This window comes from Rana temporaria, chromosome 11 (assembly GCF_905171775.1).
Source record: "Rana temporaria chromosome 11, aRanTem1.1, whole genome shotgun sequence".
In the NCBI taxonomy this organism is placed as follows: domain Eukaryota; kingdom Metazoa; phylum Chordata; class Amphibia; order Anura; family Ranidae; genus Rana; species Rana temporaria.
Window position 1 is genome coordinate 56,740,790 of NC_053499.1, and position 16,218 is coordinate 56,757,007.

At 41.5% G+C, this 16,218-nt stretch overlaps 1 protein-coding gene across 4 annotated transcripts in view; it reads left to right on the forward strand.

Annotated features, from left to right (window-relative positions):
- CDC42BPG (CDC42 binding protein kinase gamma) overlaps positions 1-16,218 on the forward strand; it is a 197,444-nt gene that overhangs the window by 35,032 nt on the left and 146,194 nt on the right. For all 4 annotated transcript variants that reach the window (XM_040328581.1, XM_040328582.1, XM_040328583.1 and 1 more), the window contains exons 2-3: positions 12,942-13,033; positions 13,820-13,903. In XM_040328581.1, the coding sequence (XP_040184515.1) occupies positions 12,942-13,033; positions 13,820-13,903 (176 nt within the window). The remainder of the gene's footprint in view (positions 1-12,941; positions 13,034-13,819; positions 13,904-16,218) is intronic.

The following is a 16,218-nucleotide window of genomic DNA, read 5'->3' on the forward strand; positions in this document are numbered from 1 at the left end:
TTTTTATGTCACAAGTCCATGTGAAAGTATGACAAACACGTGTACACTTGCCCTAGAGCAAATAGCTATTAACAGTGAATATCCATAGCTGATTTTTGTATGGAATTGCCTTGTAATTGCAGAACTGATTCAGCAATGGAGACCACTAAAATGAATTTTTGAACTGCAAAAATATTTATAAAACTTTGCATCTAGCTAAACTAATACCACTAATGCTGGGCTCTGTGATGCCTCCCTCCTAAGTGGTATATTGTGCTTTTTTTTTTTTTTTTTTTTTTTTTTGTCTTCTGGCTAGTCACTTGATACACTAGGTCTTTGTCTTAGGTCTTCTCATGACCAGATCCTGGATGATCCAGTAACTTTGCGTATAGTCTTTTCAATCTGTCTGTTTTAACACTTCCTTGCTCTATCCAAGCCTAAAACCAAAAGTAAACTCAACATACCTTGCTTCTATTATAGGACATAGAACGCTGTGCGTCTATCCATTTTTTTTTTTCAGATTTTTTTTTTTTTTATAAAATGGGCACGTGTCTACTTCTCGAGCATAACATGTTTATTCGTCTCCAGTATACAATTTCTATGGGTAGGAGGGTTAGATGATACCCAATGAGAAGCTACCAATTTCTGTGCCACACAGCGTGCTCTCACGATGGCCAGTTTGTGATCATGGTCTAAATCATTGGAATTCATATACCCCAATAAAATAGGACAGGGTTGACTTGAGTATTTTGGAAGTGGTTAGTTTTTTTTTCACTTTTAAGTGAAGTTTTAGATGCAATTAAATTTTTCTTCTGTGTTCAAAAATCCAGTTAACTGCATTTTTATAGGGTGTTTTGACCAAACTTTTTCTTTTCTTTTCTTTCTTTCTTTTCTTTCTTTTCTTTCTTTTCTTTCTTTCTTTCTTTCTTTCTTTCTTTCTTTCTTTCTTTCTTTCTTTCTTTTCTTTTTGTTGTGTGTTGTTCATTGACAGATTTTTTTTCTTCGCTTTTCCCCCCCCCCCCCCACAGACACACACAACAGGAAATCTCCTAGACAGTTGTCACAAGATTGCGTGTTCTGTTAACGAATTTCCCTTCAATCTCTCCTGTTTGTGAAAAATATTTTAGAATATTGGAATTTCCATGCTTTTTTTTTTTTTTTTTTTTTTTTTTTTTTCTGTAGCAGTGGAAATGGTTTCCAGGACAAATTAGAATTACTAGTAGAGGCACAGACGGGAGGAAAAAAAAAGATCCCAACAGTGTAATGTAAATGGGGGGGGGGGGGGGGATCCAACCAATTCTTTGGTTAGTGGGGAAAGGTTAGAATCTTTCTAAGTTTTTTTTATTGAAGTTTGTGTCCCAGTTGGGGAGAGTTCTCCCCTTTTTCTTCCTGTTTCAGCGTCTATCGTTGAATAGTAATTTCTATTGCTTGGAAAACATCCAACACCACTGTTTGTGTGTGTGTGTGTGTGTGTGTGTGTGTGTGTCTTCCTTGATAACATTTTCTTTTTCCTGTGTGGTCAAAAGAACAAGAAAAGTGGGACGCTTCCAGAGTATAGGTGTTTAATAAAAAGCTTACAGCGGTTCTAAAAAGGGGTCTGGGGTCAGTTACGTGGTAGGTGAGGTTAAAAAAAGACAAGTACATCAAGTCCAACCTATCTGTGTGATTATATGTCAGTATTATTTTGTAGATCCCTGTATGTTGTGGTCGTTCAGGTGCTTATCTAATAGTTAATTGAAACCATCAATGAGACCACCGCCTGTGGAAGGGAATTCCACATCTTTGCTGCTCTTACAGTAAAGAACCCTCTATGTAGTTTAAGATTAAACCTCTTTTCTTCTAAATTTAATGAGTGGCCACGTGTCTTATTAAACTCCCTTCCGCAAAAAAGGTTTTATCCCTATTGTGGGTCACCAGTATGGTATTTGTAAATTGAAATCGTATCTCCTCTCAAGCGTCTTCTCCAGAGAGAATAAGTTCAGTGCTCGAACCTTTCCTCATAACTAATATCCTCCAGACCTTTTTATTTAGCTTTGTTGCCCTTCTTTGTACTCGCTCCATATCAGTACATCCTTCCTGAGGACCGGTGTCCAGAACTGGACAGCATACTCTAAGGTGCAGCCAGACCAGAGTCTTGTAGAGCGGGATAATTATTCCCCTTTTTAATGCATGCCAATATTCTGTTTGCTTTGTTAGGCTCAGCAATGCCAAGCTGCTGCTATCATCTACTAGGAGCCCCAGGTCCTTTTCCATCCTAGATTCCCCCAGATGTTCACCCCCCCCTCCCAGTGTTTGGATTGCATTCATATTTTTGCCATATAAATGCATTATTTTAACTTTTTCTACATTTAAACCATTTGCCATGTAATTGCCCACCGCATTAATTTTGTTCAGATATTTTTGCAAGGCTCCCACATCCTGCAGAGAAGTTATTGCCCTGCTTGGCTTAGTATCGCAAATGCAGAGATTGAACTGTTTACCCCATCCTCCAGGTCGTTTATGAACAAAATAAACCGGATTGGTCCCAGCACAGAACCATGGGGGACCCCACTACCCACCCCTGACCATTCCGAGTACTCCCCATTTATCACCACCCTCTGAACGTGCCCTTGTAGCCAGTTTTCAATCCGTGTACTCGCCCTATGGTCCATGCCAATGGACCTTATTTTGTACAGTAAACGTTTATGAGGGACTGTCAAATGCTTTTGAAAAATCCAGATAAACCACATCTACGAGCCTTCCTTTTATCTAGATGGCAAGTTGCCTCCTTGTAGAAGGTTAATAGATTAATTGACAAGAACGATTCTTCATGAATCGATGCGGATTACTGCTAATAATACTGTTCTCATTACTAAAATCTTGTATATAGTCCCTTAACATACTTTTGAGGTTGGGCTAACTGGTCTGTAATTCCCAGGGATGTGTTTTGGGCCCTTTTTAAATATTGGTGCTACATTGGAGAAAAGTCAATCTGCTGATACCATTCCAGTCAGTAGACTGTCAGTAAAATTAGGAACAATGGTCTGGCAATTACTTGATTGAGTTCCCCAAGTACCCTTGGGTGCAAGCCATCTGGTTCCGGTGATTTATTAATGTTAAGTTTCCCAAGTCTAATTTTAATTCTGTCCTCTGTTTACCATGGAGGTGCTGCCTGTGATGTGTCATGAGGATAGACACTGCAGTTTTGGTTACTGAAGCCACCCTTGGGGAGAAGAATAAATTCAATACCTTTGCCATCTCCCCATCCTTTGTAACCAGATGTCCTTTCTTATTCCCTTTTATTTTTTGGGGGCCAATATGGTCTGTCCTCCCTTTTTTACTGTTAACATACTTAAAGAATTTCTTGGGATTTTTTTTTTTTTTTGCTCTCCTCCGCTATGTGTCTTTCGTGTTCTATCTTAGCCACCCTATTGCACCCTTGCGTTTCTTGCTGCATTCTTTTATAAGGTTTGAATGCTGATGATCCCTCAACCTTGTATTGTTTGAAGGCCTTCTCCTTTGCTTTTTATATGCATTCTTACATTGGAGTTAAGCCATCCAGGACTTTTGTTTTGCTCCTTTTAATTTTTTGAGATGGGATGCATTGGCTAATGCCCTTATTTAATATGCTCTTAAAGCAAACCCATCTCTCCTTCGTGTTCTTTGTTACTAAGATTTTATCCCAATTTATGTTGAATTCTTGATGCACATTCTTATTTTTTTTGGTGCATTCCTATGACAAATTGGATGGATAATGTGTGGGTTAAACTGGATGTCCACTATAACTGTGGCACTGACATTGGATAAAATATTAATCAAGCAGGTTTGAGATATTACCCATAAAGCCCGTTTCACAGAGGCTTTTCAATCAAGTCCGCCTGTCTGTTTTTCAGGAGGACCTGATCAGAGCCTCCAGTCTCTCTCTATGGTGCAGCAGATGTCAGCAGACACCTGTCCGCTGACACCCACCACATCCAATCCTGTCTGCCAAAAGCAGACGGATGGTGGTCCTAATCCCTATCCATCTGGCGTATTGGATCAAATGAAAACAGGCAGGCCATCCATTACCATTCGGTTGCCCCATAAAGGGGAGTGGGACTGTGTCCGTTCCGCATATAGGGATCAGCAAAGAGATTCCCTGCTAAGCAAGTGGATTCCGCTTAGCGGAGACACCTGTGTGAAAGGGGCCTAATGCACCAAACCGTTAATTTGAGTATTAAAAGATAGTTACCTGTGGAAAAGGGGGGGGAGATTGTGTGTGTGTTTTTTTTTTTTTTTTTTTTTCTCCAGCTGAGACCCTGTTGTCTGTCTGTTGTGTTAGTTTTGTATGAAACCATCTTAAACATTAATTCTGGCTAATTGTAGTTTTGTGTAACAGAGGCCGGGCAGTTGCCCTGACTATGCAAAATCAAGTTACTGAATTTGCGCAAGAAACTGTTTATGTATTAGGTGTGGTCTAAAACTAGCATTCTGTGCAGATAATTTTAGATGTGTTAAATTCTGGCACGTGAAAGGTCTATGATTCATATCATTTTGTTTGACTCACCAAAGGAAATTCCTAGTTCAGTGTGCCAAGTTTTGCCACTATGAATACTGATCTCAGCCAACTGTTCCACATTGGCTTTAAATCCAAGTGCAATATGCCAATTTTTTAGCTTCTGAAATTTGGCCTAGTTATGTAAATTTTATATGCACTTCTAGTTTGCATCAAAACAAAAGGTGTGCAAAGACAGTTCATTTTCATTAGAAAGCAGTCAAAGCATTCTGTCTGTCGGCATACTGCAGAGAAGGGCCCTTGCTCTGTGGTAAAGCAGTGGTCTCCCTGTAGATGTTTCCAATCAATAGAGAGGATAAGCTTGGCTAATTGCAGCCTTTTAGGTTTGATTCAGCAGGGCCATGTTCATCCATCCATGGTCCAAAGCAATGATGTGCAGATGACGCTGGAGCAAAGGCATGTACATGGGGGAAGTGGTAAAGAGGGTGAATTCAAATTACTACAGTGACCTGCTAGAGTGATTCACTGCACCGGCAGCTCTCCAATGCTGGCTGGAGTAGGGGCAGTGTGGCGTGCGATTCAGCGCATAATTTTTTCTTTGTACAAAATCTACACTTTATTGACGGCAACGTACCACAGTGCGATTGCACTGCCACACGTTGCTATGCATTTCGGCAAGGTGCATTGCGTTAAGCGTCTCTGCAACGTAGTCCTAGTGTGAATGGGACACATTGGAAACAATTGTTCCTGTGTGTCCTATTGCACTAGGACTGCGCTGTAAAACCCTGGCCATGGCAGCATACAGTATGTGCATTCAGGAACAAAAGGTGTTTCTGGACAGCCACACTCTGAACAAATGGTAGCCTTTATTAAAATGAGGACAGCACTACAAGTCACAGCAACTAGATAAAGTAAAACCTTGGCAACTGATGCGTTTCGCACTGGAACTAGTGCTTCGTCATAGCAGTATGTGCATTCACCCTGAAGGTGGTTAGCAACACAGGTGCAATAAAGGATCGCAAAAAGATAACCAGCATTTTATTTGAAAAATCTCATTGTTTGATACAGTACTTTGTGATTCAATCAACTAAATATTATCCAAGTAATGTTTAAATCTACCTCTTTAGGAGACAGGCATAATCCACCTATTTTCAAAAAATTTAAATGTACCCATTTTTGCCTTTATGGCTTTGCAACCAACATCATTGGATCACTGTTGCACTGCTCTGGCTCCTGAATGCTGTTTCTCCAGCGCCAGATCCATACTGAGGTACAGACTTTCAGTTACGAGCAGTGTTGCCAACCTACCAGATTGAAATTTTCTGGCGCAGCCACGTTTTTACTGGCGTTTCACAAAAGTTACTAAATTAAATTTTTAGGTGCAAATTTCAGTATTTAGGCTACAAACAAGTACGCTAGGCAAATGGCAATGTGATTTAAGGTTAATAAACATATTTTTGATATGAGGGCAAATTATTTAGTCGCATTACCCCCTGCCTCCAACCCCCCTCTGCGGTGCCACAATCTCTCCCTGCCTCCATCGGATCCCCCTCTGCCACATCACCTGATGTCACTGTCGGCTGGGCTGTCTGTCACTCTGTCCATCCCTGACTGCCCTGTGTACTTTGTATTGCCTGGATGCAGCAGGCTCCTCCATTCCGCCGCATACTGCTCAGCCTCCTGCTCCAGTGCTGTGCTCCTCCGACCTCCTGGTTAGTTGCAGATTTACATTTCTGGCGTGCGCGTGCCTGGCGGTATGTACTTATTGGGGTGACCACGTGTCCCGGATTGCCCGGGACAGTCCCGCATTTTGCAGGTCTGTCCTGGGCACCTTCATTCCAGGACAATACAGTGTCCCGGAATGAAACCGACACAGCCACCCCCAAAGCCAAACTCGTGCTCCCAAAAAAGGCTGCCACATCACCGCTTTACTCACTGACCGTACTTGTCCTGGCTGGGAATGCCTGGAGGAGCACAGTCCCCGCCCCCTGCTTGTGGAGAAATCATAAATCCCGCCTCTTGTGTCCAATCACTGTGCTGTGATTCGTTACAGCACAAGCTGATTTTTGGGAAGGGGGGTGTCCCTGAATGGTAGTTTGGAAATGTGGGCATCCTAGTACTAATACATCACTCGCCGGCGCCGCACGACACAGGCTCTGTGAAATCCCCCCCCCCCCCCCCCCCCCCCCGCCGGCCGAATACAGCATATGCTCGGCAAGCTCTGGAACTGTGCATGCGCCGTTCCAAGCAGAACCGATCTCGGCTATTTTTACTGGCACATTCCCGCAACTACGGACAAGGGAAAAAAGTACCCGTTTTTACGGACTGTCTGTAAAAATACGGACGGTTGGCAACACTGGTTACGAGGTTGGAGGAAGTATCAATGCACCCCAAGTTGGGTGAAGTCGCCACAATTGTACTCCATTAAGAATGAAGAGTCCCTTTGCCGCAGTGGCCGATCGGACTTTGCAGTTCTTTCATTCATACGTTTCTGTGGTTGGATGAGGCATGTATGGGGGCGGAGCCATGGAGAATTATAATAAAGGACTGGAGCCAGCAGGGAGAAGAACCCCTGCATTGTCTAAGGGGGGATTGGGGAGGAGTCTCAGGCTGATATTTTATATTTCACCCTAAATAAGGGCAACAAATATGGGGTTTCTTGTGAAATTGTATGTCTAGCAAAAAACTTTTGATGACCATAAACCCCAGTGGGAGTTCTAATCCACCCCCATTCCAAACCTAGGAAAACGAGGTTGGTCTTGCCATGCGCTTTAAATCTTGAGCTATATTCTAAAATTGTGAAAAGGATGCAGGTTGTTTGAGAACTGTAGGTTATGGTTTGTTTCACAGTTTGTTTATTGCCTCTGTAATAACTATAATGTAAATTTGGTTATTGCCAAAGTCAGACCTATTTCAGTTTGAATAGAGTACAGACATGGAATTGGGTCACATGATGGAAACATTTTTCATAATTTTGCATATGTAGCCATCCAGTGATGGGACAGAAGAAGCTAATATTCATGTTTGACATATTTACTTTATGTTCATCATCCCTCTTTCGATGTATATCCGCACCATCACACAGGCAGAGCTTAAAAAAAATGCACACACTTCTGCTGCAGTTCTCAAAATGACAAACTATTCTTGTATACATTTATATTTCAATGGATAATGTTGCTGAGCAGAAAAAATAGTCTGGTATTCAAAAGGGATACAGTACTATTGCATGATGCGACTTGCTATTCTGGTGCCTTTGTGAGTTATCCAGGTTGTGCTGCCTGAGGTCACTCATTGTGTCAATATGATTGACAGACGCTCTGTAAGATAAGTGTCATTATAATGTAACATGTAACTGTGCTCTGACTTTTTAGCCACCCAGTGATTTTCAGAACATGGAGAATGCAGCGACATGGTTTTAGGGTAGTTTTTTCACTTAAAAAAATAAAATAAAATGGAGGCTGTCTGTAATGGCAGTCTGTACAAAGATTTACATTTTGTTTTGGTGTGGAGGACCACTCCTGCATGACCGAAGTCAGGCTTCTGAGTGGGGTTCACCCTAAAAATGTATGAACATTTATTCTTATATTGTGTTTTTTTTTTTTGCTTTGCTTTTTTTTTTTTTTTTCAGTGCTTCTAGAGCAGGGGTGTCAAACTTAATTTCTTTGTGGGCCACAGCAGCATTATGTCTGCCCTCCAAAAGGGGCAGTTGTATCTAAGATTAGATGTCCAGCTCATCCCCTCCCCTTTACATTGGCTGTTAAGAGCCACCCCACCATCAGAAATTGAGTCCCCCACTCTCCCTTACATCACAGTGCACCCCCTTTCCTTATGTTGCTACTGGGAAGAAGCTGGATGCATTTCTTCAAAGCAGAAAGTAATGATCTTGAAGAGGGCCAGAGGAGGGCTGGAGCTCTCCTGCAGCTGCTGGAGCTCTCCTGCAGCTGCAGGAGACGTGTGAGGGCCACATTAAATGGCCTGGCTTCGGCCCGCAGGCCGTGTTTGACACCTATGTTCTAGAGTCTGAAGGTGTTTGGCATGCACGAAAGCCCCTATAGCAAGAGGCTTCATATTGGAGCACTCAGCAGAGGGTAGGAGCGGACAGAGGAATGGAGAAGAGGAGGATACGGGCTGCTCTGTGCAGAACCATTGCACAGAGCAGGTAAGTATAACATGTTTGTTTTAAAAAACAAAGCTTTACTATTTCTTTAACCACTTGCGCGGTCATACAACACTGTACCCAAATTACATTTTTATAAAAAAAAAAAAAGAAAATCCCCACAAATAGAGCTTTCTTTTGGTAGTACTTGATCGCCTCTGTTTTTGTTTTTTGTTTAAAAAAAAAATAAAAAAAAGACAGATAAAAATGAATACAAAATGTTTTTTATATTTTTGTTATAAAATTTTGCAACGGGTAATTTTTTCTCCTTCATTGATGTACACCAGGGGTGCCCAACCAGTGGCCTGCGGAGCCCTCTGACGTGGCCTGCGACCTGCTCTGGGATGGAATACGTTTTTTGCCTTATTACCTTAAATTATATTGCCAATTGCATATTGTATTTGTAGCCTAAATACTCTAATATGCACTTAAAACTGTAATTTTGTAACTTTTGGAAATGGCAGTAAAAACTTGGCTGTGCCAGTAAATTTTTGATGTCAGTAAATTTCAATCTGGTAGGTTGGCAACACGGGAGTGGCAGATGTCAAACTTGTGTCCGTTTACAAACGCCTATATCCAATCCGCAAAAAAAAAAAAAGTGGGCTGCCATCCATTTGCTCCGCTCACTGTGGTTACCAAGTCGCTTAAGTGGCCCTTTCTCTTCAAAAGGTTGGGCACCCCTGGCATAGGGCATGCTGTGTCCATGCTGCATTGGTGGGCACTGATGGGTGACACTGATGAGGCATTGCTAGGTGGAACAGATGAAGTGGGCTGTGCCTTTTTCTCTTTGGGAATGATGTCCCTTACACAGAAGCTGGTGATGGGCTTTTTTTTCCCCTCACACTGTCATCCAGAAAAAAAACTATTACCGATCTTCTGTTTTGCATCACGTGATTAGTTGTCATTGGCTGACAGCTGATCACGTAGTAAGGGTCCAGGATCTGCCCCTTACTCCGATATGTGATTGCCCGTGTCTCATTGGCTTGGTGATCACAGAGTGCAAAGGGGAGGACGTCTATTGACAACCTCTCGGCAATGTAGGTCTGCGCTGTAGCCATCATTTGGCTATAGTGCAGATGGGAACTGGTAGGTGGAGCTCCACCCAAAAGGGTGGTTTTGACAGGTACCCACTCCACTTTTGGCTCAGTTCGGCACCCTCCTTCCCTTGCAGACAGCACATTCACAAAGTGCACTGTGCTTTGCGCAAGTGCAGTGGGGTACTGGTTGTAAAGCAGAAAGGCTTCACTGATGGTTTCCCTTAGTCATGATGGTGGCACAGCACCTGATAGTCAACATTGGCTCGGGTGGGAAAAATATGGGTCTAAGTGCAACCCTTGGTTGTGGTGGAGGGAGCACTTTTTAAAGGATCACTAAAGGAATTTTTTTTTAGCTAAATAGCTTCCTTTACCTTACTGCAGTACTGGTTTCATGTCCTTATTGTTCGTTTTTGCTTTGAAGTTGCTGTAATTCTGCTGTGATCTCCACACTTCCTGCTTTTCTGGCTCCTTATAACCATAGTACTGGGAGCTTTTCACTGAGGTCTAAGCTGTCATTACTGTGTGTCTAAAACTCCTCAGAACCAATCAGATTAATTTTAAAAGCAAAACACTGCCCTGGATTTGTTTGTTTTTGTTCTGTGGGTCTCTTTACTTCACAGAAACATGAAACCAGTTTAAAACCGAAAGTGAAACTAGAGGCACATTATATGATTTGAATTTAATCAATTTTTAATCATTTTTAACCACTTAAGCCCCGGACCAATATGCAGCCTAAAGACCCAAGGTGTTTTTACAGTTCGGGACTGCGTCGCTTTAACAGACAATTGCGCGGTCGTGCGACGTGGCTCCCAAACAAAATTGGCGTCCTTTTTTCCCCACAAATAGAGCTTTCTTTTGGTGGTATTTGATCACATCTGCGGTTTTTAGTTTTTGCGCTATAAACAAAAATAGAGCGACAATTTTGAAAAAAAGCAATATTTTTTACTTTTTGCTGTAATAAATATCCCCCAAAAACATATATAAAAACATTTTTTTTCCTCAGTTTAGGCCGATACGTATTCTTCTACATATTTTTAGTAAAAAAAATCGCAATAAGCGTTTATCGATTGGTTTGCGCAAAATTTATAGTGTTTACAAAATAGGGGATAGTTTTATTGCATTTTTATTTTTTATTTTTTTTTTACTACTAATGGCGGCGATCAGCAATTTTTTTCGTGACTGCGACATTATGGCGAACACTTCGGACAATTTTGACACATTTTTGGGACCATTGTCATTTTCACAGCAAAAAATGCATTTAAATTGCATTCTTTATTGTGAAAATGACAGTTGCAGTTTGGGAGTTAACCACAGGTGGCGCTGTAGGAGTTAGGGTGCACCTAGTATGTGTTTACAACTGTTTGGGGGTGTGGCTGTAGGAATGACGTCATCGATCGTGTCTTCCCTATAAAGGGAATGACGCGATCGATGCGCCGCCATAGTGAAGGACGGGGAAGCCGTGTTTACACACGGCTCTCCTCGTTCTTCAGCTCCGGGGAGCGATCGCGACGGAGCGGCTATAAACAAATAGCCGCGCCGTGGTCCCGGATCGCTCCCCGAGCGGACCCGACCGCCGCATGTAGCGGGGGGGGTCCCGATCGGACCCCCCACCCGCTAATAGGCGAGGACGTACCTATACGCCCATGTGCCTGTACGTGCCATATTGTGGATGTATATGTACATGCGGTGGTCGGGAACTGGTTAAAAGGAATCCGTTAACTTTTATGTCTCTATACCCTGTAAACAGTAATTTCAGCAAAAAAAAAGTTTTCCTTTAGTGACCCTTTAATGCAACTTACTCAAGCACCTGGGAAGAAATACATGGTAGAGGAAAATTTTAGACAACAATGTTGGACTTTGTATTGTTTTTGGTAACATTTTTTTTTTTTTTTTTTTTTCATGTGGATTCTTTTATCATTTTGAAGAGTGGATTTTGTTAGCAGTGATTTATTTGTTTTGAGCACTGTTTTTTTGTATATTTGATCCATAATCTTGTAAAAAAGGGCAGCAGAATGGTGTATGATTAAAACCTCTAAGGTTTCTTACCATATGAATGCCATTGGGGAGACTTCCCTTTACTGACTGTCAAGACACAATGGAAAATGCATTTTTTTTTTTTTTTTTTTTTTTAAGGCTATTATCCGATTAATCGAAACAATCGGCCAACTAATTGATTATGAAAATAATTGTTAGTTGCAGCCCTACTATTGTACAAAAAATATATTTCCAGATTTATTTTATTTTATTTTATCTTCCTATAATAAATGGCTTTGTACTAACACGGTAAACCAGTAAGAATCTTGGCTTAATATTTTGTAGGAGTTGCTTCGTCTAAGTGCCGGTTCACACAGGGGCAAATTTTTAGAGTCAAATATATTTTTATTCTGTTTGACAAAGAAAAAAGATAGTACAAACAACGTTCAAATGTCCGGGAGACAAGAAAACATAATACAAATCCCATCATCTATCCTCAGCTTGTAACAGTATCGACAAACTCAGAGGCTCCACCGCCTACGAGGGGCGTACAATGCCATTCCCAGGGGCGACTTTTTAGGCGACTTGGCTGCCTGACAAGTCGCGCTCCGTTCTGTACTATGGAACCGTTCTAATAGGAGTGACTCAAGTCGCTCCGACTTAGAAAAAGGTACCTGTACTACTTTGGGACGACTTCAGGGCGACCTGCATTGATTTCTATACAGAAGTCATTTTGCAAGCCGCCACTGAAGTTGTGTGCAGATCGCCTTGCAGTGTCGTGCTGAGGGGCAGACTGGGTGTGAACCGACACTTGATAGAGAATTACACTATAAAGATGGATTATGTTTTTATTGTTTTAACACGTTGCAGCATTGACCACAACATATTATGCCAGAGCACATTTGCCTTACATTTGCAGTGCCCTTTGTGATTTCTGCAAATGTGGGGAAAGATCCTAAATGTTGCTTGGAACGACTGTAGCGTGTGGGCTATGGAATGTGCAGTAATGAGCACAATGAAGAAACCATAACAATCGCATCAGTTGGTGATATTCTATATTATTAGCCTTTCAAGTTGAGGGAAAACTCGTTGCATTTATATGTTCTCTGAAATCTTGGAGATTGGGCAGTTTGTGTTTATTTTTTATTTTGTGTCCATGTGTATAGATTGGATTAGAATAGGAAGGCTGTGATTGTTCTGTTCTGTACATGGCACTACAAGGTGGAATTCTGATGGTAACTGGAAGAAATGGAAGAAACCGGAGAATGTGTTAGAAAACGGATATGCAGAAGACTAACTAACTTTTCTTTTCTCTCATCAGCTGAACCATTTGCCTCAAAAGTCAAGCAGATGAGGCTTAAAAGAGAAGACTTTGAGATTTTAAAAGTAATTGGAAGAGGAGCTTTTGGGGAGGTAAGTTTTTGCTTTTATAAAGCCATTGTGACAGTGGCAGCAGTAGCGGTCATTGCAGTGGCATGGGCCCAGACACTCATACATATACCAGCTATGCTATATGAGGGCAAGTACAATTTTGTGCTGATTCTCGTTCTTGCAGTGATTTTTTTTCTTTATTTTTTTATATGTACTATTTGAACTAAATTAGTAATAATTTTTTATTATATTATTATTATACAGCACATATTCTGGGTTATATTGAAAGCCACTTTGACATCCCAAATATGTCAGTTGAGTTCCCAATTCCGAACTGTAATTGGTTCTGTTCCTACCATTTTTTTTTTCAAAAATGTCATTATTCCTAAATGTTGCGTGTTCTTCTTTCTTTTTTTTTTTTTTTTCTTGGATGGCATACTGCTTTTACCCTGTTTTACCACTAGAGATGGATCTTTGGTCTTTGTGCCAGATCTCCTCTCTTGTTTTAATAAATGTTTGTTAGAACATCTCAAAAACTGTTCCATGGCACTTGTATTGCTGAGAATTATAAGATGGCATAGAGAAGGCACGGGGTGAGGTATTAAAATGCGAGAACTGACTAACACCACCAGAGGTTCTAAAGAGACCACATAGATGCATGCATGCGTATTGGATGTAGTTTTGTTGCCAGTGACATAAAATGGCAAATAGACTGTTTAGTGTAATACAAGTCTTGTATATGTATGCTGCATTTTTTTATTTTGCTTATTTGCTTCCATTTCAGAATCTTATTGCTATTATAAAAAATGTCTTTATGTTTCTAACCAGGTGGCTGTAGTGAAAATGAAAGGCAATGGAAAGATATATGCCATGAAAATCCTGCACAAATGGGAGATGCTAAAACGAGCTGAGGTAATATTGCAAATAGAGACACACCCAGCCAAGACATAAACATGCAAGGCTGGTGTTTGAAGTAGGCCAGGGCCTTCATGCATGCAGGAGACCGCCTTTCATAGTGGTCAGTCATTTATTCAGTGTAGGCAAAGGTGCTGCAGTGGTTAAGCAGGTGACACTTTTTACTTCCGGTGTTTTGTCAGATTTTGTAATTGAAGTGGCGTTCCATCGCCGCCATCTTGCTACACCCTGCACTCGTCCACAGTAAGAAAACCATGAGAAGGCGGCAAGCGGATATCTTGTTACACCCACCGGCGTCATGCATTTCACACTTATTTTTAACAGTAAGCTGAGCTTATATAGTGAAATTACAGTATTTAAAAATCTGTCTGACTGTTTAGATCAGGGGTCTTCAAACTATGGCCCGCCAGTTGTTAAGGAACTACAATTCCCATCAAGCCTAGTCATGTCTGTGAATGTCAGAGTTTTACAATGCCTCATTGCTGTAGTTTAAAGATCCTTTGTTTAGATGTTGAATTTTAAAAGCAGCGGCAAGGCTGCTGATCTCACAGGTTTGTTAATATGACAGAACACCGCTGCTTTGAAAAATCAACATCAAAACAGTCTGACGAGTTTCAAAATACTGTATTGCAAGCTGAGTTTACTGTTAAAAATAAATGTGGAATGCAAGACTCCGGTGAGTATAGCAAGATGTCTGCTTGATCTCTTCTCACTGTATCCCTACTGTGGACGAGTGGGGGGTGTAGCAAGATGGTGGCGACGGAACGTCGCTCCGTTACAAAATCTGATGGGTCGCCTAATCTGACGAAACACCTGCACCCTTCTCCAGGCTGGAGTATGCTGAGCATTATTATTATTTTTTTTTTTCTCATGTGCGTGGATAGACTAGGCAGTGCATCCAATGACACTCTTGGGCCCACTTCAAAGCCTTCGGATTTTGGAGACTGCAGGCGGATTGATCCAGGACTTGGTCAGAGACCGGGAGAGATTCCTTGTGGTGACTCCCAACAACCATAACATTTTCAGCCCCAGTTTTACTACTTCTACTTGGGCTTAGCGAGCAAGTGAACTTTATATGAATAACATCAAATGGTTTATGTATATAAGTTGGCTCTTTAAAGGAGAAGTATAGCCAAAGCTCGTTTGTACCTCCTGTGATCCATAGGAGTACAGCCAATTCGTTTTTGCACTCCTGTGACCCATTTTCAGCAGAGTGGGCTGCGGTCCACTCTCTACCGACGTCTTAGAAGTCAGTCCAGGCACAGCAACAATAAAGTCTGGATCTGCCAGGTGCCTAGATGGACGCCCACCTCAGCCACTGAGCAGCACAACCCAGTGCTCCAGTGAGCAAGAGGGGCGCTGTCACTGACAGTCAGCAGCTCTCTGCTTGGGAAGCTCTGAAAATTGAGTGATCGGTGATGTTCGATCACTCGGTTCTCAGTGCAGAGGCGCCAGGGGACAAATGCAGTATCGGACCAATGCTGCATCCACCTTGGTAAGCATGATTTTACAAAAAAGTGCAAACCCATACTTCTCTTTTAAGCATAGCACATCACACTGGTTTTGCGGCTCTCTGCCAAACCTACATGCACATTCGGACTCTGTTCACATATATGCAAATTGGATCCGTATTGGATTTTGATTCAATTCGCATGACATGTGAACCAAACCGGCTTTCTATGGTGCCGATTCACATATCTGCAGGGCAGTGTGATTTTAGTGCAAATTTTAAAGAGTTCTGTGCGTTTTCTGAGCACTGCTGTGATTCAGATGCGACTTCCAGGCTCATCGTCTTCTAAGGGAATGCTTTTGAATCGCACATGTTGTCCGTTTTGAACACAAATTGAGAAAAAATCTGTGGCTGAGGGGTACAGAAGGCAAACACATTCTTGAACATCAGCTCTGTGTTGAAACATTACAGTTATATTATTTGGGTGATTTGTGCATGTTACAATCTTGGCAATCACCTCATGTACAACACGTCAATTTCCATGTGTTTCTAATTAAATGGCAGCCGATATAAGGTTAACCTCGGAGCATGTTCTTAAAGGATAGGTGCACTGTGGAAGTAAGTTTACATAAGCACTTCTTCGCTGTCATCAAATAGATTTGCAAATTTAAAATCAACTTTTCTAATTACTATTGATTGTGTCTCTAGAACAGTATTTTAGCAAACCTTTTTTAAGGGGTTGTAAAGGGACAATTTTTTTTTTTTCTAAATAGCTTCCTTTACCTTAGTGCAGTCCTCCTTCACTTACCTCAGCCTTCGATTTTGCTTTTAAATGTCCTTATTTCTTCTGAGAAATCCTCAC